The sequence below is a fragment of the Salvelinus fontinalis genome, chromosome 20 (assembly GCF_029448725.1).
Source record: "Salvelinus fontinalis isolate EN_2023a chromosome 20, ASM2944872v1, whole genome shotgun sequence".
Lineage (NCBI taxonomy): Eukaryota > Metazoa > Chordata > Actinopteri > Salmoniformes > Salmonidae > Salvelinus > Salvelinus fontinalis.
The window spans coordinates 2545097-2571297 of NC_074684.1; the positions used below are offsets into that span (position 1 = coordinate 2545097).

The following is a 26201-nucleotide window of genomic DNA, read 5'->3' on the forward strand; positions in this document are numbered from 1 at the left end:
CTTATTGCTTAAATATACATACCCGCATATATATATATATATATATATATATATATATATATATATATATATATATATATATATATACACATACAGTGGTACAGTATATATATATATATACACATACAGTGGTTGCGAAATAATTCACCACCCTTGGCATTTTTCCCATTTTGTTGCCCTACAACCTGGAATAAAAATTTTGGGGGGTTTGTATCATTTGATTTGCAGAACATGCCTACCACTTTCATATTTTTATTATGAAACAAACAAGAAATAAGACAAAAAAAAATCTGAAACCTGAGCGTGCATAACTATTCACCCCCCCCAAGGTCAATACTTCGTAGAGCCACCTTTTGCAGCAATTACAGCTACAAGTCGGTCTCTATAAGCTTGGCACATCTAGCCAATGGGATTTTTGCCCTTCAAGGCAAAACTGCTCCAGCTCCTTCAAGTTGGATGGGTTCCTCTGGAGTACAGCAATCTTTAAGTCATACCACAGATTCTCAATTGGATTGAGGTCTGGGCTTTGAATAGGCCATTCCAAGACATGTATAGGTTTCCCCTTAAACCACTCAAGTGTTGCTTTAGCAGTATGCTTAGGGTCATTGTCCTGCTGGAAGGTGAACCTCTGCCCAGTCTCAAATCTCTTTAAGACTGAAACAAAATTGGAAATACACCAAGGGGGATAAATAGTTTTTCAAGGCACTATGTGTGTATGTATATTATATATTAGACACACACATCTTTTAAAAATATATATTTAATTGTATTATTTCCTGCAAACCCTACAACCCCTCACCTAATTGAAGAAATCTAATAAACAATAAACACTTACAGTACCAGTCAAAAGTTTGGACACACCTACTCACTGCAGGATTTGTCTTTATTTTTACTATTTCCTGCATTGTAGAATAATAGTGAAGACATCAAAACTATAAAATAACACATATGGAATCACGTAGTAATCAAAAAAGGGTTAAACAAATCAAAATATATTTTATTTTTGAGATTCTTCACACTTTGCCTTGATGACAGCTTTGCACACTCTTTGGCATTCTCTTAACCAGCTTCATGAGGTGGTCACCTGGAATACATTTCGATTAACAGGTGTGCCTTGTTAAAAGTTAAGGTAGGGGTGGTATACAGAAGATAGCCCTATTTGGTAAAAGACCAAATCCATATTATGTCAAGAACAGCTCAAAAAAGCAAAAAGAAACAACAGTCCATCATTACTCTAAGACATGAAGGTCAGTCAATCCGGAAATTTCAAGAAGTTTTTTCAAGTACAGTCGCAAAAACCATCAAGCGCTATGATGAAACTGGCTCTCATGAGGACCGCCACAGGAAAGGAAGACCCAGAGTTACCTCTGCTGTAGAGAAGAAGTCCAGAGAAGTTCAGAAGTCCAGAGAAGAAGTCCAGAGAAGAAGTCCACCAGCCTCAGAAAATGCTGCCCAAATAAATGCTTCACAGAGTTCAACATCAACTGTTCAGAGGAGAATGTGTGAATCAGGCCTTCATGGTCGAATTGCTGCAAAGAAACCACTACTAAAGGACACCAATAAGAAGTGACTTGCTTATGCCAAAAAACACAAGTAATGGACATTTAGACCGGTGGAAATCTGTCCTTTGGTCTGATGAGTCCAAATTCGGGATTTTTGTTTCCAACCACCGTGTCTTTGTGAAATGCAGAGTAGGTGAACGGATGATCTCCACTTGTGTGGTTCCCACCGTGAAGTATGGAAGAGGAGGTGTGATGGTGTGGGGGTGCATTACATGTGACACCTCCAGGCTGTTTAGGCGCTATTTCACCAAGAAGGATTGTGATGGAGTGCTACATCAGATGACCTGGCCTCCACAATCCCGACCTCAACCCAATTGAGATTTATTTTATTTTTTTATTTTATTTTTATTTAACCAGGTAGGCTAGTTGAGAACAAGTTCTCATTTGCAACTGCGACCTGGCCAAGATAAAGCATAGCAGTGTGAACAGACAACAACACAGAGTTACACATGGAGTAAACAATAAACAAGTCAATAACATAGTAGGGGGAAAAAGAATCTATATACAATGTGTGCAAAAGGCATGAGGAGGTAGGCAATAAATAGGCCATAGGAGCGAATAATTACAATTTAGCAGATTAACACTGGGGTGATAAATCATCAGATGATCATGTGCAAATAGAGATACTGGTGTGCAAAAGAGCAGAAAAGTAAATAAATGAAAACAGTATGGGGATGAGGTAGGTAAATTGGGTGGGCTATATACCGATGGACTATGTACAGCTGCAGCGATCGGTTAGCTGCTCAGATAGCAGATGTTTAAAGTTGTTGAGGGAGATAAAAGTCTCCAACTTCAGAGATTTTTGCAATTCGTTCCAGTCGCAGGCAGCAGAGAACTGGAATTAAAGGCGGCCAAATGAGGTTTTGGCTTTAGGGATGATCAGTGAGATACACCTGCTGGAGCGCGTACTACGGGTGGATGTTGCCATCGTGACCAGTGAACTGAGATAAGGCGGCGCTTTACCTAGCATAGCCTTGTAGATGACCTGGAGCCAGTGGGTCTGACGACGAACATGCAGCGAGGGCCAGCCGACTAGAGCATACAGGTCTCAGTGGTGGGTGGTATAAGGTGCTTTAGTAACAAAACGGATGGCACTGTGATAAACTGCATCCAGTTTGCTGAGTAGAGTATTGGAAGCTATTTTGTAGATGACATCGCCGAAGTCGAGGATCGGTATGATAGTCAGTTTTACTAGGGTAAGTTTGGCGGCGTGAGTGAAGGAGGCTTTGTTGCGAAATAGAAAGCCGACTCTCGATTTGATTTTGGATTGGAGATGTTTGATATGAGTCTGGAAGGAGAGTTTGCAGTCTAGCCAGACACCTAGGTACTTATAGATGTCCACATATTCTAGGTCGGAACCATCCAGGGTGGTGATGCTAGTCGGGCGTGCGGAGATGGTTTGGGATAAGTTGGACCGGAGAGTGAAGGAAAAGCAGCCAACAAGTATTCAGCATATGTGGGAACTCTTTCAAGACTGCTGGAAAAGCATTCCAGGTGAAGCAGGTTGAGAGAATGCCAAGAGTGTGCAAAGACATAAAAACTATGAAATAACACATATGGAATCCTATAGTAACCAAAAAAGTGTTAAACAAATCAAAATATATTTTAGATTCTTCAACACAGCCACCTTATAACCTGGATGAACCTAAAATCAAAAATATATTTTGATTTGTTGTACACTTTTTTGATTACTACATGATTCCATATGTGTTATTTCATAGTTTTGATGTCTTCACTATTATTCTACAATGTAGAAACTAGTAACAATAAATAAAAACTGTTGAATGAGTAGGTGTGTCCAAACTTTTGACTGGTACTGTAAGTTTCTACTTCCAGTTTATACATATTATATACATTTTACGCACACAATCTATTTTACAATAGTTATATTTTGTTTGTTTTTAGTCCTTCCTCTATTTCTGATGTAGATCCAGTTTGATTTCTATTTGCCATATATTTTTAACTGTGCTATTTCACAAAAGTTCTGAACATATATACATTTTACAGACAGTATATTTTACGTTTGTTATCTTGTTATTAGTCCCACCCTTCAGCTCCATTCAACCCCTCTCACCTATCTCAGATTTCTATCCGCCATATATTTTTCAACTGTGCTGTGATGCTTCACAAAGGTTCTGAACATTTCTATTCTCAGTTTCTACAGACTATAATTTAAAGATAAACATTTTGCTAAAACTTGTATTATACTATTGATCGATTGACTATGACTTTTCAAATCACCCAGTATTGCTATCTGCAGCGGTAGCGCCAGATAAATGTTGTAATTCTTCAACCATTCCTGGACCTGTGACCAAAAACGAGCTACATATGGACAGTACCAAAATAAATGATCTAATGACACTGCCTCCTCGCAACAAAATGTGCAGAGCTGGGAAGTTTGTATCCCAATATAGATAACATTCTATTGGTTGCAAGAATGTTGTATAATAATTTAAATAGAAAAATTCTAAGTTCTGAATCTGGCGTCGTTTTGCGTGTCAATTCATAAACCGTGTGCCATGGAATCGGTACATAGAAGATCTCTTCCCAACTATTTTGCAATCTATATGGCACAGCTGTCAATTTTGGGGTCTTTAATTGAAACGGGTATATATTTTTTCCCCCACCATTTTCTTTGACCGATTTTGGTCTTTAATGCAGGGCCGACAGACAAGTTCCTTACTTTTCCCCCCTTCCACTTGCCTCTTCCATTTTTGTGGTAATGCTGCAATTAGTTGGTTGTATTTTTGGTAGAGCATACATTTCCATATAGTTGTTAGCTGCATGTGTGACATAACTCAACCAGTCCTATTTATGATATAATTTACAAAGATTATACCTTTTTATTTTTTTTACCGAAAATCATTTAATTTATTTTAGAAATAATAATTTAATCAATTACTATATTTGAGTTTAACCACAATATTTGTTGTATTATTTGTTCTGTCTTTTCTGGTGGATTAAACTGAAATTGCAACTAACTTTCTATGGCTTGTTTAAAAAATAACGATATTTGAGATGATTTCGTTTTCAAAAAAACGAAAGTGAGCGGCTGTAATCTGAATAAAGGGAAAAAGCCCATTCTTGAACATGGGGTGTGTCACAGCAGCCTTCGCTTTGGCTCCCCCTCCTGTCCAGCTCAGGCGTTCGGCGTTGCCGGCCTTCTAGCTGCTGCCGAACCTATTGCTGGCAAACGCCCTTTACTCATCAACCCCGGACTTGTCTTATCATCATTACACACACCAGTTTCAAATCCCCACTCTATCACTGTATATATACACTCCCTCTGCCATTTATCTTTGTCGGTCACTGTAAATGTTACTTGTTTTCCTGAGTGGAATCTCTCCTACTATTTCCTGAGTACTTTACATTTTGCACTTTTAGTTCGCCCTGTGCTGTTTTGTTCATGAAGATATATTTTGAGCACAACAGCCTTTGGTTTCCGTCCCACTTTGATCTATGGTGCTTAAGGGGGGGTTGGCAGGTAGCCTGGTGGTTAGAGCATTGGGCCAGTAACCAAAAGGTTGCTAGATCGAATCCCTGAGCAGACAAGGTAAAAATCTGTCGTTCTGCCCCTGAACAAGGCAGTTAACCCACTGTTCCCCCGTAGGCCTTCATTGTAAATAAGAATTTGTTCCTAACTGACTTGCCTAGTTAAATAAAGGTTACATTTAAAAAATATATTTAATTACATTTATATAAATTCAGTAGGTCTAAACCTGCGACTGCCTCCTGCCTACTCCTCTCTACACCAGTGACAGGGTGAGACATTCTTACTCATTTGCTAGAGAACCAGTTTGGATTTAAGTATAACTTTTGTATGACTGACGCCTTTAGTGAGAGGTCTAATGCTTTAATATTTAATCATTTCTGCCCTCTGAAATCATATTCATTATATAAATAGGCCCTTTTAATTTTGTCTGCCTTGCCATTCCAAATAAAATTGAATAATTTAAAAAACAGTTCGCTAGGTGTAGGCAAAACCATAAGCAAATAGTGATATGTTTGAAGAGTTAATCAGGGTGACTTTTTTCCCCAGTAGGCAAAACCATAAGCAAATAGGTAAACTGTGATATAACTAAAGAGTTAATCAGGGTGATTTTTCCCCAAAGAGACATGTCTTTTCCTTTCCAGGGTAGCAAGATCTTATCTATTTTTGATAACTTTCTATTAAAATGTATTGCAGTGAGATTATTTATTTATTTCGGGATACGTAGACTGAGTCTGTCCACATCACCGTCAGATCATTTTATTGGTAAACTACACGGTAATGTAAAAGTTGTATTTTTTACTGATCCAATGCATAATATAGTACACTTATCATCATGTGGTTTTAATCCAGAGAGGTTAGAAAAAGTATCTAGATCCTCTGAGGCTGTGGAGGGATTCAATTTTTTGTGGATTTAAAAGAAAACATGAATCATCAGCGTACAATGACACCTTTGTTTTTAAGCCCTGGATTTCTAATCCCTTAATATTATTGTTGGATCTGATTTTAACAGCTAACATTTCAATGGAAATAATAAATAGATGTGCCGATAGTGGACAACCTTGTTTTACTCCTCTTGACAGTTGAAAACTTTTTGAGGTGTAGCCATTATTTACTATTTTACACCTAGGGTTACTATACATAACTTTAACACATTTTATAAGAGATTCTCCAAAATTGAAATATTCCAGGCATTTATATATAAACTCCAGTCGTACTTTATTAAATGCCTTTTCAAAGTCAGCTATGAATACCAGGCCTGGCTTCGCAGATATTTCATAGTGTTCTGTTGTTTCAGCCTTATATTATCTTCAATGTATCATCCATGTAAAAAAAACCTGTCTGGTTAGGATGAATAATATCTGACAAAACCTTTTTAATTCTATGTGCTAAGCATTTTGCTAGAATTTTTCCATCACAACACTGAAGTGTAAGAGGCCTCCAATTTTTTTAAATTGACTGGATCTTTATATTTACCACTTGGATCCTGTTTCAGTACTAATGATATCAGACCTTCTTGTTGAGTGTCCGATAATCTACCATTTATATAGGAGTGGCTAAAACATACTATTAACGGTCCTCTAAGTATATCAACAAAGGTTTGGTACACCTCCACTGGTATGCCACCCAGCCCTGGAGATTTCCCGGGCTTAAAGGCTTTAATTGCATCAATAAGTTCCTCCTTTGTAATCTTTCTGTACAGCTGTTAATTTTACATTATTAACAGGGAAAAAATCTATACAATTAGCTTCGGTTAGTGGAGATGGAGGAGAGTGAAATGAAAATATATGCTTAAAGTACTATACTTCCTCTTTCAAAATATAATTTGGTGAATCATGAGTAAAGGTTTCAGTAAATTATTTTTGGTAGCATTTCTATGTTGAAGATAAAAAATTATAATTTGGTGCATTTTTCCCCAAATAACATACAGTTTGCTTTAAAAAGAATAATATATTACACTAGATCTTTCTTGAATAAGTTCCTCCATTTCTTTTGGTTTTTGCTTTAACTTGTTCTGAGCCTCTATGGTACAGTTGTTATTGCTATCTAACTGTACAATTATTCCTTCCATTTCCTTTGTTAATATGGACTTGACCTAAATTGCTTTTGTTTTAGAGATGAGTACTGAATTGCATGGCCTCTAAAGGCACATTTAAAAGTGTCCCATACAATAAGGGGATCTATAAAATGTCAGGAAAAAGTCAGTTGTAAATTCTTCTGTCCTAGTAAAACAAGTTATTATCCAATAGGTTTTAATAAAATTTCCAATATCCTCGCACACGTGGAAATTTTGTTAGAGTAATATGCAATAATATGCGATAATATCAATATGCGAATTATGTGATGGTCCGAACGCATTCTGTCCCCTATCAACACTTTTTAAACTTTTGGTGCCAGAGAGAATGACATAATCAAAACGACTAGCTTGATTGAGCCCCCGCCATGTATATCTCACTAGGTCAGGATATTTCAAGGCCTACCTTCAAACTCAGTGCCTCTTTGCTTGACATCATGGGAAAATCAAAAGAAATCAGCCAAGACCTCAGAATTGTTTTTTGTAGACGTCCACAAGTCTGGTTCATCCTTGGGAGCAATTTCCAAGCGCCTGAAGGTACCACGTTCATCTGTACAAACAATAGTACGCAAGTATGAACACCATGGGACCACACAACCGTCATACTGCTCAGGAAGGAGACGCGTTCTGTCTCCTAGAGATGAACGTACTTTGGTGCGAAAAGTGCAAATCAATCCCAGAACAACAGCAAAGGACTTTGTGAAGATGCTGGAGGAAACAGGTACAAAAGTATCTATATCCACAGTAAAACAACACTGCTCCAAAACCGCCATAAAAAAGCCACACCATGGTTTGCAACTGCACATGGGGACAAATATCGTACTTTTTGGAGAAATGTCCTCTGGTCTGATGAAACAAAAATAGAACTGTTTGACCATAATGACCATCGTTATGTTTGGGGGAAAAAAGGGGGAGGCTTGCAAGCCGAATAACACCATCCCAAACGTGAAGCACAGGAGTGGCAACATCATGTTGTGGGGGTGCTTTGCTTCAGGAGGGACTGGTGCACTTCCCAAAATAGATGGCATCATGTGAAAAATATGTGGATATATTGAAGAAACATCTCAAGATATCAGTCAAGAAGTTAAAGCTTGGTCGCAAATGGATCTTCCAAATGGACAATGACCCAAAGCATACTTCCAAAGTTGTGGCAAAATGGCTTAATGACAACAAAGTCAAGGTATTGGAGTGTCCATCACAAAGCCCTGACCTCAATCCTATTGAAAATTTGTGGGCAGAACTGAAAAAGTGTGTGCGTGCAACGAGGCCTACAAACCTGACTCAGTTACAACAGCTCTATCAGGAGGAATGGGCCAAAATTCACCCAATTTATTGTGGGAAGCTTGAGGGAAGGCTACCCGATACGTTTGACCTGAGTTAAACAATTTAAAGGCAATGCTACCAAATACTAATTGAGTCGATGTAAACTAATGACCCACTGGGAATGTGATGAAAGAAATAAGCTGAAATAAATCATTCTCTCTACTATTATTCTGACATTTCACATTCTTAAAATAAAGTGGTGATCCTAACTGACCTAAGACAGGGAATTTCTACTAGGATTAAATGTCAGGAATTGTGAAAAACTGAGTTTAAATGTATTTGGAGAAGGTGTATGTAAACTTCCGACTTCAACTGTATCCATTAATCCATGACATTCATGAGGATGATAGTTTGTAGTGTGATTTCCTTCACGGTCCATAGAGCAATTTAAAACCGTATTATAATCTCCCACCATAATAATAGTCTCGTATTGCTTGTGGGGTTGATCAATTATTATATATATTTTCAAAGAAGAGTGGCTCGTCTGTAACTGTTAATTAATATCATCACCCCTTTTGAATTTCTTTGCCCATGGGAGAAATACATTCAACACCCACTGTCCTTCTCCACACAACTTAATCTAAAATAGTTGAATTGGTTTCCTGTAAACAATAGCTATTATAATCCTTATCTTTTAGCCAGGTAAATACTGACCGTCTTTTCTTATTATCTGCTAAGCCATTGCAATTATAACTGACAATACTTATTTCACCATTTACCATAATGAAATAGCAGTTCTAAATCTACCCATCCAGCCAAAAGCATTTCCATCTCCCTCATCTCAATTTGTATGATATATAGCAATTCATATTATATATAAATAAATAAATCCTGCTCATCTTAATTTCTATAATTAACAATTCATATTTGTAACGTAGGTAGTACATGCAAAGGATTGTAACCTTACATTTTGGCAAGCAATTATTTTTTTAGCAAACAATTATTGTGATTCATCTTATATTGTCCCCAACATCTTTACTCCCTAGCAACAGTTGTGGGACACACGCACTCATACATTCTCAACCCCTTTCCCCTACAAACAACCATGAACTCAGATGCTCAAGAGTTGTTCCATCCCAGAGCCCAACTCAAGGAAGAACTTGATTTACCAATGCATATACAGTTGCAGCTGTATGAGAAGGCATGCAGAAGTAAACAAAAACAGGCAAAAATGGGGAGCTTTGATTAACCATTGTCAAGTCCTAGGTGATGGAGACCAGATCCACCACCTTCCCCTGAAACACCCACACGTGGTCCCCCGTTGTGACCATATTCCCAAGCATCTCGGTGCAGTCAGACCTTTGATGATTTTGTGCCAACGGGTCCACAATAATATGCCCCCTCTCTGATTGTCGGAGTGTGACCCCCTCCCCATGGGTTACTGCAGCTAGTGTTCCCAGCACTGCCACTACCTGGGTGGGGGCACCCCACCAGAATCCCCATTGGCTAGGTATAAGGTCGTCAAGGTTCTCCTTAGCAGCTTTGAGAATTTCCTTGCATATTATGCTCTCCCATCAGGGGGCTGTGACTTTGTACTGTAAGACCAACTCTGCCAGGCAGGCTCAGAATCTTGAGGGGGCAGTGCTGCTTTAGTAGGTCTCTGACCACATTCATCTTCTGATTTTGCTGCATATAGGCTACTTACAGTAGGCCCATCAAAACAAATAAGGACTTCTCCTTAGTGTATGGGTCACTCAGGTGGGTGTCTGAGGTATAGAGTTGGGGACCATTCCATCATCATAGGACAGTAAATAAATAAATATGAATAATTTATTTTAAAATGTATATCCCATATCTGCACAAAATTGAAAGCTCTCTCTCACAACCCCTGCTCACAAACACACATGGGCTCTGGGGTCGGCAACCCCTATCCTTTTTCTCACTTAACTCCACATTTTTCCAAACACCAAACCCCCCCACCTTTCATCACAATACATTCACACGTACTGCGCCTTCTATGTCCTCTGTGTTTTACCTTTTATGTTTTATCACCCATGTTGATTGAGTACTTTTGTGTTCCAGTTCCTTATATTTGAAGATGTAGTATTTCGCTAATTATCCTTTCTTCTAATGCCGTCTAATGCTGTAGACCATTTTGGAGGTATGAAAAGAAACTTCTGACAAACTTTGATTTTGGAGTGAACTATTATTTTAAAATGTGAATTATTTAAACGGAGTGTAACATGGTGTTCACAGGCCAGGGTGTGCTTGCGTGTGTACCTGGGCTCTTGTAAATGTTGAGTACGTCAGTAAAGTAGTGAGGTAACAGTCTCTCTAAAAGGAGCAGGACATCTTCCAGCTCCTCTAGGATCCCCACGATAAGAAAGTTTTCTAGAACGTTCTGTTTGGCCCTCTCCAGAGCCCATACTCCCGGCTCTCTGAAACACACAGAACAACAGTCAGAAGAAAATATCTGTCAACCCAGAGGAAATGATAACCAATGATAATTCTAATACCACTAATAATGTAGTAAACATTATCAGTCGCAAAAATATGAATACCAGCCAGGACAATGTGTGACTATTATAAAATGTCATGACTCCAAATTTGGAGCCTGATTCTCTGATGCAATACAGATCGTCTTACCTGCACTGTGGGTGCTGTCCACAGAAATAAGGGATGATGTAGAAGAGTCTGGGGTTGGAACATTCTGGGTAATTCTCCAGGATGCAGACATTGATGTCCTGGACAGGAGGGAGACAGAAGAGACAGCCAATCAGAAACACAATCAGAAAGTCAGACAACCATCTCCAGCTTTACTATAACTCTACATTACTCTCACTAGGGGGAACCCTTCACCAAGTATTTTTCTCTCTTAGGAACTCGTACTGCTTTTCTCGTGGTTATCATTGGTAAAGACAGTCTAGCTCCAAACCACTTTCTGACAGCCTAAAAATAAGACATGCAGCTTCATATCCACAAGGTTACAATTCAGATATCAGCTCATCTGGGAGTGTAGGTTACCTCAAGAGCAAAATGTAGTTAGAGGTTGATGCTATTATTATATGTCCAGAATGATGACAGTTAACTGACTAGTAATGCAGACCAATCAAACAGAAACGATGGCAACCTTTGGTCTCCTCAGCTAGCCACATTATGTTGGCCATGTTACTAACATCCCAATCCAATTCCCCCATCCTCTCTCCCTCCTGTCAAAATAACTCACCGCCTCAGTGAAAAAATGGGAGCCACTGGAGTGTAGCAGTGAAACACTAAACCACTTCTCTGTTTAACCAGTGGACTGAACGAGGGAGGCCCACTGAGACCAAATTTTAAAAAAGAACGAGAAAGATTAGAAACACATAAAGGAGTGAAGTCAGCCATTTTCTCTCTTTCTTTCTGCTACAAACACAAGAGTTTAAACCCATGTCAGGTGACGTAAGCTTTATAGACGGCAACAGGACCTGGACAACACAACACTCAAAAACACACACACACATAAAAACATTTAAAAAATGTTTCTCAGTTGAACCAGGTACCAATCTGTACAGGTAAAAGGGTGTTGATCATTTTAAAAAGCAGGAGGTCTTTTGTGTGAGTGTTCTGTTGGTTTATTTCACTGTGGCCTACATGCTGATCGGTGAGAATGTCCTCTGCTTTGCTTGGAAAACTGCAATTTGTCAAGTTAACAGCGGGAGCCTAGGCGCCTCACCACAGAGGGTAAGCTAAGCCAGAAACACCCAGACAGAGAGAATGAGAACCAGAGGCCCAGGCCTTGTGTTCTCGGGGCCCAGAACGAGCGGGGGGTTGCAGGAAGTAATGGGTTAAACACTACAACCTCTCACCCAGCTCTGGTCCTGTCTGGGGTTCTTGTGGTGTTAATGATACTGGGACACCTGGTGTACAGTCAGATCAAAACCCATGACACAGACCTTGCAGGAAACATGACATATCAGCTTCATTAATCATTCATTAGCTTTGAGTGGACACCTGTATTCACACAGGGACAGACTGGGGCCAAGCCACGATGATGTAACACTAACGGAAGCGCTATAAAACCTAGATGTACTGGGGCTTTGAGACCAGACCAAGCTCATTCTTACGCTTCCCCCCCCTCTTTAATTTTTAAAACTCTCGAATCCTCCCACCAAAAAACATAATACATTTTGTCTTAAACCCACAAACCCTGCAGTCAACGCAATATGACAGAAAAAGACACCCGTCTATTCCTGTCTTTGTCGATGATAGTTTTAGAGTATTTCATTTCTTCAGTAGCCCACCAGTGGGCCATAAGCCTCTCGGACTGACTGACCTGTTAACACAGGAAGCAATATTCTCAGGATTTCTATGGAACGCCATTTGGGTCTTTGCGTGTCCAAAAAGATACGTGTCAAATAACACTATTTGACGTGTCGAATAAGCTTGTTGACCAATCAGGACCTGAATATGACTGCATGTCACATATTTGAATGCGTTCAGTTCAGTAGTTATTACACTATCACTCGTATTTCATAAGGCACAAAGATTCATCGATACGTATGCTATGACGCTGGTACCGTTGTCTCGCGCACCTACAGTGCTGGTCATAAAAAAAAGCTCATGGATGCAAACAATGTTCTTCCCCAAAAACAAAGTAAAACGACATAATCTTGGAGTCATCATCTAAAATAACCCTAATTTATAAGACAGTGTTAGTGTGTATCAATTTTGACACGCGAAAGACCCAACCACATTCCATAGTATCTATATCGTGAAGCTAATAGCAGTGACGCTATTACTGTGTAACTCCGGTAGGGCACTGTGTAACGGTGCTCGACCAGTCGGTCGAAAGCAAACTTCACCCACGACAGAGAACGGTTGATTGTCAAGGTCAATGAATTCCATTATCTTGGCGTTAATGGATTTCGCCTGAGTTGTCTCGCTGAAATGTTCTTGCTCTTTCAAATGACTGCTTGACTTGTTGACTGCTCGATCCACACAGCAGACATTGTGGGCTAGGTTCGGAAAGCTGTGATGCACGTTTAGCGCTAAATTTTACGTGGCGTCATTACGTCATGTACCTACGTTATACGTTATATGCACGTCAGCTTTGACATCGGTTTTTAACATCGGCGTTAAACTAGACATCGGGCCGATACCGATGTTGCCATTTTTAGCTAATATCGGCCATTCCGATATGTTCACCGATATATTGTGCATCCCTAGTACCTACATGTTCACTGACAACAGCCAGCAGAACAACTGGAAGAGGCTTCAAATGAACGACAAGAACTGAATAGAACCCAGAACACTGGCAGAACACACAAGCATTGTGTTACTGTCAAGAGACCCTTTGGCTAAGACCGCTGTCTGTCTCTCTCAGGATAAAGGAATGAACGTCATCTATTAATTATCTGACTCTGCTGTGTCTATGAAATGGCCTCTGAAAATTCCAGTGGCAGCAAACAGGAGGAATTTTTAACAATGTTAATGCTTGTGCTATTCTTAACTAATTTCTGTGTTCTATTCATGTGCTTTTCTAAATAACCAATTTCTGTGTTTACGCAAGTGGCTGACTGTACAAATCCTCACTCTCAGTAGCTGCAATTTGGTAGATCTTGTTTTGAAAAACGAACTAGAGATATCTCAGTTTCAAGGTCTAAGCATAGAGAGAAAGAAGCCTTGTGAGGTGTTGGTCTGTCACATGTCATGAAACAGTATTGGTCGTCACATGAATGAAAAAAAAACAGTAATGATTAATGAATTATGCTAAATCATGCAAATATAACTTGTCTTTATATACGGCTATACACGGACAACTGCTGGGTCTGCCCCGGCAGAGCTCCTGATTGACATGTGTACTACGGTGCAATGAGTTGGTTGGAAACTGTCCCGCACGCTGACAACAAACAATTATTAATTTAAGGTTGACTTTGAGTGTCCCTGTGAATTTCCACGACAACTGTGTCTCAATTCTTAAAGCCCTTCTGGGCCTCATCTCCTTCCCTCCGTAATCACAGACTGTGGACAAGAAGACGAAAACCTTTCTGTGAAGGAGAGGTGAGGGCAGAGGAAGAGTACGTACAGGAAATTACACGTGCAACGTTGGCTGGTCCCCCCCCACACACAGGGAGCCATGCCATGCTACGCTCTCAACTGGTTACTGTGGGAGCAAGTCCAACACTGTTTCTCTTTCACTATCTAATGCGTAGGCAAGGCATGCCTTGACATGAACAATGCTGTGTGTCCGCCAGGGCATCCTCTCTGAAGTTTGTGTGTGTGTGTGTGTGTGTGGGGGGGGGGGGGGGGGGGGGTACACATGATTCATAGCCAAACAACTCACTACAAAAGCGTGTGCGTGCGTGTTCACATGACTGTATTTATGAGAGAGAGAATGTGCGTATGTTCACATGACGGTGTGTATAAGTATGTGTGTGTGTGTGTGTGTGTGTGCGTGCGTGCGTGCATGCGTGTTAGTGTGTAAAGAGAGAGTGGGGCCGATGGAAAAGGTACGAAGTCTACCACAGGAATGTTTCAATAAGACATGCATTAGTAGAGCCAAGGCCTGGTTGAGGAAACTGACAGTGTTCTTTCATTGACACTTCCTGTAGTCACAGAGCAGTGCTCAGAGCAGGGCTCCGCTGGACTAATGTACACCAGGCTGGCCTGCTGTTCTGCTGCTGCTCTACAGGGGGAAGAGAGGGGAAAGACCCTGCTGAATTCTATGGCTCAGACTGGACTGGCTAAGGGTGTTGACACAGTAGCAACTCAGCACACACACTGGGACATATAGGCCAGGCTAGGGTGCTAACAGGATACACACACGCGCACACGCACACTGCACACATTCAGGTGAGCCTGCCAGGGTAGCACAGCGCCAGTCCCCCTTTACTGTAGGATGGGGCCTCTTGCGCTGCATTCTTTAATAACTCAACTCACATGCTCCGGTACTCCTGGGACGCTGAGCAGAACTTAATTACCAACAGTCAGACTCAGACTCACTCCAGCTACGATGACATTCACTTCACTATGTGTGTTTGCTAATGTTGCCGGCTCAATGCGTTTTATGGTTGTTGTGAGGGCCTTTGACAACGCACTGGTGTGTGTGTGTCTACCCACAAACATGAGTGATTGGAGGAGCAGTAAGGGGAATTCCTATCGCATATCAGCTGACAAACTATATCTACACAGATTATACCAATCAAGCCCACCCTTAATGACACTGCACGTCTTACCTTTTGAACCTCACTTAAATGGGACCTCCACTCCAAAGAAAAACGCACACAAATCACATAGGAACGACAGTTTGAGGATTAAATGAAAGCAGTAAATGTCATTAGAAAAGCATGAGACGTCAAATCCCACCACAGAGTATTGAGTTGCCTACCGCGGGGGGGAAACGACACAGACAGACAGAGACAGAGACAGAGTTCAGGTCTCTAACTAACCTTCAGATGTGGTCTAACTCAGTCAAGTCTGTAATTGAGTTCTGGGCAGTTCTGGGTTGAGAGCAAGGAACGATAGGAGAATGGTAGAGAGGGAGGGATGGCAACAGCCCACAAGGGGCAAACAATTGGTTACCCTTCCTTCCCATGCCACATCACGTACCCTTTATCTTCAAGTACTATACCTATGTTTTTGTTTTGTAGAACTGCTATAAGGAACTCTTTCAGGGATCCCTAAATCCAATACCACAAGGCTGTAACTAATACAGTATAGTATGCTTTGGCTCACCTGATTAGTTATAAATTATGCCATTATGGTGAGTAGAAAAAAAGTGGTTAATTTTTGCTTGTTTTTTTCTGTACTCCAAATAGCATTTTAGAGCTTTTAAATGGTGTAGAAACGCAGTGGACCTAAATAAGCGTTCTAAAAAAGTCCTTGGAGGGATAAAATAAATCCTTGGAGGGGCAGTTACCACTGATGATGTATCTAAAGTGAATGTTCATTTCCAAATGGATTTGAATAAATTAGGACATATACAACTGAACAGTTAAAACAATTATTCAACAGAATGCATCGTAGTTTTAGCACATTTCCAATGCTATTTGTGACACAATTTGCTGATTTCCCATGGCCACCCATGACTGGTTCTTGACCCCCCCCCCCCCCCCCTTGCCACCCCACTAAAAAAATCCTAGACTCGCCCCTGCCTGACTAACGATGGAACAGATGGAGACATGGAAGGACTGTGTACACCGCCAATAACTCAGTCATACAGTTACTGTTGAAGTCAGAATGACACTGGACTTCATTAATATTCTGGACCATTAGCCTTCATACTGATGCTGCTGATGGAAAGAAGGCGAGGAGAGCAAAGGCTGTTGGCCCCGAACATGACAGATGGAAAAAGGCAGGGAGAGAAGATGATACAGTTCTATCAATAAAGGAAGAATCTCACCAGGTATCTCTCATCATCCTTCATCCCTGGTGTTCGGATGAGGTGGTTCTGCTCACCCCTCCAGTCCCCGAAACGTCGGAAGAAGTAGTTGGAGAGGAAACGGTTAATGGGGTCCCGTATGATGTTGATGTAGACGGGCTGCTCTATCCTGAACCTGACAGACAGAGGGACAGATGGATGGACACACATTTATACGGTGCACACGCAGTATAAGGCTTTCGACAGTGGGGCAGTATTGGGCCCTAGATCATAAGGAGACGCGCATAAAATGAAATTTCCTGTCCAAATAGGCTTTTGTGAAAATGTAAACTATAGAAACTGTTTAAAAATAAACTTTGTCCAGGCATAGTAAGAATAGTACATTCCACTGTTTTAGGTGATTATGTGTGCCATTGAGATCTGGGCATCACTGTGTCAGTTGTCATATGTGGTGTGCTCTGCTGTAGTTACCTGGTGAAGTTGAGGAAGTGGACATGTCTGGTGTACAGGAAGGGCTGAGGAATGTTGCTGATATTCCTCATAAGATCCACCTGAACACACACATCGAGAGAAATGACTGCACTATTACTAGTCTATACTTGTATCAAAAACAGTATTTCTCTCCAGGATGGAACCAGAACCAAACACAGAGTTCATTTAGACCCATATTTACTCAACCTTTGTGTGCTCTTAATAGGCGATGATGGAATAGCTGTGATTTACTACACATTAATTTCACATGTTGCTTTCAGCAGAGAAATCAATTAGAAGGTTCCACCTCAATGTGCTATTACCACTTGTGAATGATGCCCAGCGTAAGAAACAACGCCTTTCCCCCCCGACTTTTTCGAATCATAGTCGCACACCTCATGTATCCTAGCCCATAGGCCTACATGTTTTAATAAGTTTTGTATCACAACTAAAGTTGACAAATAACTTCTTAAAATATAGCACATTAATCCGTTTTACAAGGAATGTAGAGCCTAAGTGGGATACACAAGCAGCGAGTGAGTTTCAAGTTTGGGGAAGATAATATTCACCATAAAAATGCATGTAATGCTTTTATATAAAAAAATGCATAAATGCATTTGCGGTCACTTTTGATAATGGTGTTTTCCGCTAATAGAACATTCGCGATTACAGCCTAGTACCATGTTGCGTCCTGACAGCCTAGTACCATGTTGCGCATTGCTGCGCTTATAATGGTAAGAAATATGTCTACAACTTCAGCAAGCTGTCAAACTATCGTACATAAAGCCAAGCCCGTGCTTGTGGTGGGCAAGTGGGAATGATCGAAATCAAAACCCAACTCTCAAATATCCAACGGATCTAGGAACACAACGTCACAAATCTACGTTTAGGAAGATACTGACTTCACGACCAAAAGTATGCTATTTAAACTTTGTAGTATAAAAGTTTAAATGTAATCAATGTTTCTGACTAATATCGATGCAACATAGGCTGTTTTTTTTTTTGTTTAGCTGCAAATTAACACCAACGGCTCTATTTTCGTCTGGCGGTAAGAAGGCGCGCGTTAGTGAGCAATTTCGTAATTTAAAAAGTGGTGCACTAGCATTTTCCATTCCTTACGACAGGTTCAGGAATTTGCCTGTCTAACACCCGCTCACTTGCGCTGAGATGGGAAGGTGTGTCCTTAAAACGTGCGCAAATATGCCAATTTCAGTGAGCGCAACTAGGGATACATAGACCGACCAACATCTGGTTTTAGTGGTAACGCAATTGTTTATGACATTGATTTTGCCAGTGAAGGCACACACAGTACTCTTATGCACATTACCAATGTTGATAAAAATATCAGCGCAGCAAAACTGTCAGACATTCCTCTTTAAAAAATATATATATATATATATTGGAAATTATTGAAAAAGTCTGCTACTCCAAGCCAGGTCCGGCAGGACCTTCTCAATGTTTGGGTATCCGTGGTAGCTAGTATACAGGTACATGCGATCCGTGGCAGAACAGCGTCTGCTGTGTAACATATTTGGCGAGAGAGAGAGAGAACACAGCATCACACAGCAACACAGACAAATTCAGAGACAAGTTGTGTTGCTATGATTGACCAAGCTGAAATAAACCCATCGCTCCCTCAGGTCCTGTACCTCTGCTATAGAGAGAGACACACAGGTCACTATGCAATGTGGGTAAGTAGGGCTCCAGAGTCTAGGGGACCTCGGCTACTCGGCTACCCAGGCTGAGAGCATTGGTTCTAGGTAAATGCATTAGCAGGCCACTGGCTTGCCAAAGGATAATGGTCTAACACTCCAGTCCCCAGCCAGACTGGAGCTAAGGAGACCAGCGTCTCTAAACTTAGAGCGCATGCAATCGGGATCTGCATAAGTCAACACGCGCACACACACACACACACACACACACACAGCTGCTCTGAGAGGACGTGTTAGCAGACCGTTAACAGAAGTGTTTTACGTCTCTCTTTTCCAGAGGCTTAATGATTCTTGCGGTGTTCTGACACTGTGTACTGCCACGCGTTCAGGCTTGATGAATGAGTAAACAACTAACAGTTTATTAAATATTAGCTTTAATTAAATATGGGCTTCAAATCTAAATGGGTCAGTAATGTTTATAAGTATTTAGCATTGACTGACCATTCAAAACTGATTGAAATAATGAGAAACACATTTCTCCAGTACACTTAAGCACTGATGGATAAATCCTATGAGGATATGAAACCAAACCACATAGAGAATAGCACAGCTATTCATCCTCATTCTCTTCCTCTCTCAGGAGTCTGAGAAAGTCTGTCAATGCAGCTGTTTTTCTTTTATATCAATATCAAATAATTGATCAGTAACAATTACAAGTACCTTACTGGAATAGTTTTAGCAAAAAAATATTTTGCTAGTACTGTCTGGGAAGGGTCTGAGTGGGGAGGATGAAAACTGAAAGCTGTTATTACTAGCCGTTATTGGCAGAGAGGTTTGTAACTCTTTGATATTGGTCTTTTAACCAAATTACATCCTGGCAATGCCACCAGGCACGCCGAAACACCCGCCAAAGCAAGCCTGCTATTTTCAACCAGCAACTATCAGGAAATAACACTGATGAACAATTTTTACAGTGTTGGTTTCATCAGTTATTGTACAGTATGATACAAAACACAGAAAAAACATAATTTTGACTGCACTGGGCCTCTAACAAGCCATGCCTGCTTACATTGGTGTTAGACGGCAGGAAGTGTAATTTATAGAAGGGAATATGAGGGCATATTTTATCGGTCTGGCACTAATGAACTAGTGCCTAGTTAGCTTTCTAATTTCCCCAAAATACCACTAGAATAAAGGAAGATGAACAACAAGAGAGAGAGAGAGAGAGATGTAGGGAGAATCTCAATTGCATAATCCTCACATCCTCCCCTCCCATACTTCTCAAAACCCATTGGATGAGAAAGCCAGGGATCCCTCCCCTCTGAGAGAATGACCGTTTTTTAATCCTTCAGAAATCCTGCCATTCAGTCATGTTATCATTGACGTTGGCATTTGTGTTGGTATTTCCAGTGGCACAGCCTGGCATTTCAACACGCCTCCGAGGGATGCGGCTTTAAACACACGCAGCACTTCCTCTATAAATGCTGTGCTGATGTCCTTAAGATGCTCTCAGAAATCATGAACAGACATCCCCATCCCTTTAGCCTACTCATTTAAAAACGGATGGACAATACAGTAGCCTGCTTATCTACAGCTTAAAGTGGTAGCATTAGAACATCACTCAATAAAGGCACAAATGTATTGTGGCTTCTTCCAGTCATCAAACAACAAGGCAACCCTCCCCACTCCTCTGTCATTGTTCAAGAAAAAAGTATTCTAGATTTGTGGGTTAGGGTCGGGTGCGGGCCTCAGATTTTCCCTTTATCACATATAGTTGGGCGGTTGCTACAGAAAACATCACTAACGTACACCCCCTCCACCCGTATCTCTCTCCCCACCCCCGTCTTACCTGTTCATGTTTGGTGAGGCGTGTCTTGTTGTGGATGTCCGAGGAGACAAGGTTGAACTGATGTCTCTCTGCCAGCAACCTCAGTAGGATGACCACTGTCCTGCTGCCACACTTCCCCACGCGGTTATACACCACCTGACTGGGGAACGGCAGAACCTGCAAGGGGAACACAAGAAAACACACACTGCTGAGTGAGGAGATTGAACAACTATATAATCAAAGAACAATTAGTTCATCAATGCCACTGTTGTTGCCTTGGGAAGGAAAAATAAGGTAAAGGCTAAGAATGATGTTAGGTGGAACTTAAACGTGACACCAGGTAAGAAAATGGAAATAAACTGACAATGGGATTGGATCTCTCATTTCCCTCAACTGTCACTCTGTCCTTCCTCTCTGACTTCCCATGGGCTGTTCTCACTCGACCCCAGATGCCCTGCAATCCTGCAGATACACTATATATACAAAAGTATGTGGACACCCCTTCAAATGAGTGGATTCGGCTATTTCAGCCACACCCATTGCTGACTGGTGTATACAATTGAGCACACCTCCATGCAATCTCCATAGACAAACATTGGCAGTAGAATGGCCATCCTGAAGAGCTCAGTGACTTTCAACATGGCACGTCATAGGATGCCACCTTTCCAACAAGTCAGTTCATCCAATTTATGCCCTGCTAGAGCTGCCCCGGTCATCAGTAAGTGCGGTTATTGTGAAGTGGAAAAGTCTAGGAGCAACAACTGCTCAGCCGCGAAGTGGTAGGCCTCACAAACTCACAGAATATGACCGCCGAGTGCTGAAGCGCATAGCATGTAAAAATCGTCTGTCCTCGGCTGCAACACTCGCACAAGAACTGTTCGCCTGAGAGCTTCATGAATTAGATTTCCATGGCCGAGCAACAGCACACAAGCCTAAGATCACCATGCGCAATGCCAAGCGTCGGCTGGAGGGGTGTAAAGCTTGCGGCCAATGGACTCTGTAGCAGTGGAAACATGTTCTCTGGAGTGATGAATCACGCTTCACCATCTGGCAGTCCAACGGACGAATATGGGTTTGGCGGATGCCAGGAGAACGCTCCCTGCCCCAATGCATAGTGCCAACTGTAAAGTTTGGTGGACTAGGAATAATGGTTCAGGCTCCTTAGTTCCAGCCTTATTCTAAAATGTATTAAATAGTGTTTCCCCCCTCATTAATCTACACACAATACCGCATATTGACAAAGCAAAAACAAGTTTTAAGAATTTTTGGCAAATTTATTAAAAAATATATAATTTACAGAAATATTCAGACCCTTTACTCAGTACTTTGTTGAAGCACCTTCGGCAACGATTACAGCCTCAAGTCTTCTTGGGTATGACGCTACAAGTTTGGCACACCGGTATTTGGGGAGTTTCTCCCATTCTTCCCTGCACATCCTGTCAAGCTCTGTCAGGTCGGATGGGGAGCGTCGCTGCACAGCTATTTTCAGGTCTTTCCAGTGATTTTCAAGTCTTGGCTCTGGCTGGGCCACTCAAGGTCATTCAAGAGACTTGTCCCGAAGCCACTCCTGCGTTGTCTTGTCTGTGTGGTTAGGGTCGATGTCCTGTTGGAAGGTGAACCTTCGCCCCAGTCTGAGGTCCTGGGCGCTCTGGAACAGGATTTCATCAAGGATCTCTTTGTACTTTGCTCCATTCATCATTCCCTTGACTCTGACTCCCAATCCCTGTCACTGAAAAACATTCCCACAGCATGATGCTGCCACCACCATGCTTCACAGTAGGGATCGTGTTGGCCAGGTGATGAGAGGTGCCTGGTTTCCTCCAGACATTACTCTTGGCATTCAGGCCAAAGAGTTCAATCTTGGTTTTATCGGACCAGATAATCTTGTTTCTTATGGTCTAATAGTCCTTTACGTGCCTTTTGTCAAACTCCAAGCGGGCTGTCATGTAGCTTCCATCTGGTCACTCCACAATGAAGGCCTGATCTGATTGGTGGAGTGCTGTGGAGATGGTTGTCCTTCTGCAAGGTTCTCCCATCTCCACAGAGGAACTCTGGAGCTCTGTCAGAGTGACTATCAGGTTCTTGGTGACGTGCCTGACCAAGGCCCTTCTTTTCCCATTGCTCAGTTTGGCAAGGCTGCCAGATCTAGGAATAGTCTTGGTGGTTCCAAACGTCTTCCATTTAAGAATGATGGAAGACACTGTGTTGTTGGGGACCTTCAATGATGCAGACATTGTTTGGTACCCTTCCCCAGATCTGTGCCTTGACAAAATCCTGTCTCGGCGCTCTACGGATAATTCCTTCAACCTCATGGTTTGGTTTTTGCTCTGACGTGCACTGTCAACTGTGGGACCTTAAAGTATATAAACAGGTGTGTGCCTTTCCAAATCATGTCCAATCAATAGAATTTACCACAAGTGGACTACAATCAAGTTGTAGAAACATCTCAAGGATGATCAATTGAAACAGGATGAACCTAAGCTCAATTTTGAGTCTTACAGGAAAAGGTCTGAACACTTACAGTATGTAAATAAGGTATTTATTTTATTTTGCTGACATTGCTTCCAGAGGCAGTTTGGAACTCGGTAGTGAGTATTGCAACTGAGGACAGGCACTTAAGCTCACAGAACGGGACTGCCGAGTGCTGGTGTGGCCTACCACTTCTTGGCTGAGCCATGGTTCCTCCTAGATGTTTCCACGTCACAATAAAAGCACTTACAGTTGACCGGGTCAGCTCTAGCAGGGCACTATTTTGGATCACCAGGCTGCTGATATCATGCAGCCTTCAGTTTTTGTGTTTATACCTTTTTTATAACAACAATGACAAGTTTGATGTCGGACGACAATTGAATGTTCATGATGTCACTGTGACAACTGTCGATAGACAGTATAAACCAGCCTTCAGTCTTGATCTTTGGTTGTTTTGTACATGACCTCATGTGAATCATTAAAGAGTGTCAGGGGTGCATACAGGCAGCAGAGAAGTCAGACAGAGGAGAGCAAAACTGTGTTTCCAACGGCTCAGTTTAATCATAAAAACCCACCGGGTACAGAACAATGAAATAAATGGGTACAAAACCCGACGCACACCAGAACATAACGTGCACAAGCACTGACAACAAACAATTACGGACAAGGACATGGGGGGCATCAGAGGGTTAAATACACAACATGTAATTGATGGAATTGGAACCAGGTGTGATGGAAGACAAGACAAAACCAATGGAAAATGAAAAGTGGATCGGCAATGGCTAGAGGGTCGGTGACGTCGACCGCCGAAAGCCGCCCGAACAAGGAGAGGGACCGACTTTGGCGGACGTCGTGACAAAGAGATGGTTGGGGCTAAAGCTTAAAGTCAAATCAAATTAAACTGTATTCGTCACATGTGCAGAATACAACAAGTGTAGACCTTACCGTGAAATGCTTACTTACAAGCCCTTAAACAACAATGCAGTTCAAGAAGAGTGAAGAAAATATTTACTAAATAAACTAAAGTTAAAAAGTAACACAATAACATAACGAGGCTATATACAGGGGGTACCAGTACCGAGTCAGTGTGCGGGGGTACAGGTTAGTTGAGGTAATATGTACATGTAGGTAGGTGTGAAGTGACTAGGCATATTTAATACACAGTGAGTAGCAGCAGTGTACAAAGCAAACGGAGGGGGTGGGGTCAATGTAATAGTCCGGTGGCCATTTGAATAATGGTTGAACAGTCTTATGGCTTGGGGTAGAAGCTGTTAAGGAGCCTTTTGGTCCTAGACTTGGCACTCCGGTACCGCTTGCCTTGCGGTAGCAGAGAAAACAGTCTGACGTGGGTGACTGGAGTCTCTGACAATTTTATGGGCTTGCCTCTGACACCACCTATTATATAGGTCCTGGATGGCAGGAAGCTTGGCCCCAGTGATGTACTGGGCCGTACACACTACCCTCTGTAGCGCCTTACGGTTAGATGCCGAGCAGTTGCCATACCAGGCGGTGATGCAACCGGTCAGGATGCTCTCGATGGTGCAACTGTAGAAATTTTGAGGATCTGGGGACCCATGACAAATCTTTTCAGTCTCCTGAGGGGGAAAAGGTTTTGTCGTGCACTCTTCACTCTTCACAACATTCTTGGTGTGTTTGGATCATGATAGTTTGTTGGTGATGTGGACACCACATGTTGAAACTCTCAACCCACTCCACTACAGCCCCGTCGACGTTAATGGAGGCTTGTTCGGCCTGCCTTTTCCTGTAGTCCACAATCAGCTCCTTAGTCTTGCTCACATTGAGGGAGAGGTTGTTGTCCTGGCACCCCACTGCAAGTTCTCTGACCTCCCTATAGGCTGTCTCATTGTTGATGTCGGTGATCGGTGATCATTTTCGGTGACCAGGACTACCACTGTTGTCGTCAGCAATCTTAATGATGGTGTTGGAGTCGTGTTTTGCCACGCAGTCGTGAACAGGGTGTACAGGAGGGGACTAAGTACACACCCCTGAGGGGCCCCAGTGTTGAGTATCAGTGTGGCAGATGTGTTGTTGCGTACCCTTACCACCTGGGGGTGGCCCGTCAGGAAGTCTAGGATCCAGTTGCAGAGGGAGATTTTTAGTCCCAGTGTCCTTGGCTTAGTAATGAGCTTTGTGGGCACTATGGTGTTGACTACAGCTCAGCGTTCAATGAACAGCTTTCTCACATAGGTGTTCCTTTTGTTCAGGTGGGAAAGGGCAGTGTGGAGTGCAATTGCATCATCTGTGAATCTGTTGGACCGGTATGTGAATTGGAGTGGGTCTAGGGTATCCGAGACGATGCTGTTGATTTGATCCATGACCAGCCTTTCAAAGCACTTCATGGCTACCGACGTGAGTGCGACGGGGCGGTAATCATTTAGGCAGGTTACCTTCGCTTCCTTAGGCACAGGGACTATGGTGGTCTGCTTGAAACATATAGTTATTACAGACTCAGTCAGGGAGAGGTTGAAAATGTCAGTGAAAACACTTGCCAGTTTGATCGCGCATGCTTTGAGTACACATCCTGGTAATCCAGAACAACTAGTGCTCTCGTGCATGCTTCAGTGTTGCTTGCCTCAAAGCAAGCATACAATGCATTTAGCTCGTTTGGTAGGCTCACGTCATTGGGCAGCTCGCGTCTGGGTTTCCCTTTTGTAGTCCATAATAGTTTTCAAGCCCTGCCACATCCAACGAGCGTCAGAGCCGGTGTAGTAGGAGTCAATCTTGACGCTTTGCTTGTTTGATGGTTCGTCTGAGGGCATAGTGGGATATCTTATAAGTGTCTGGATTAGTGTCCCGCTCCTTGAAAGCGCCAGCTCTAGCCTTTAGCTCGATGTGAATGTTGTCTGTAATCCATGGATTCTGATTGGGATATGTACGTACGACGTCGTCAATGCACTTATTGATGAAGCCGATGACTGAGGTGGTATACTCCTCAATGCCATTGGATGAATCCCGGAACATATTCAAGTCTGTGCTAGCAAAACAGTCCTGTAGCATCCGCATCATCTGACC

The 26201-nt window shown here is 42.0% G+C and overlaps 1 protein-coding gene across 1 annotated transcript in view; it reads right to left on the reverse strand.

Annotated features, from left to right (window-relative positions):
• The window catches only part of LOC129817151 (uronyl 2-sulfotransferase-like), a 173391-nt gene that overhangs the window by 2344 nt on the left and 144846 nt on the right, over window positions 1–26201 (reverse strand). The window contains exons 3-7 of the mRNA XM_055872100.1: window positions 20721–20876; window positions 17220–17299; window positions 16770–16923; window positions 11036–11133; window positions 10670–10827 (exon numbers count right to left, since the gene is read on the reverse strand). Of these exons, the coding sequence (XP_055728075.1) occupies window positions 10670–10827; window positions 11036–11133; window positions 16770–16923; window positions 17220–17299; window positions 20721–20876 (646 nt within the window). The remainder of the gene's footprint in view (window positions 1–10669; window positions 10828–11035; window positions 11134–16769; window positions 16924–17219; window positions 17300–20720; window positions 20877–26201) is intronic.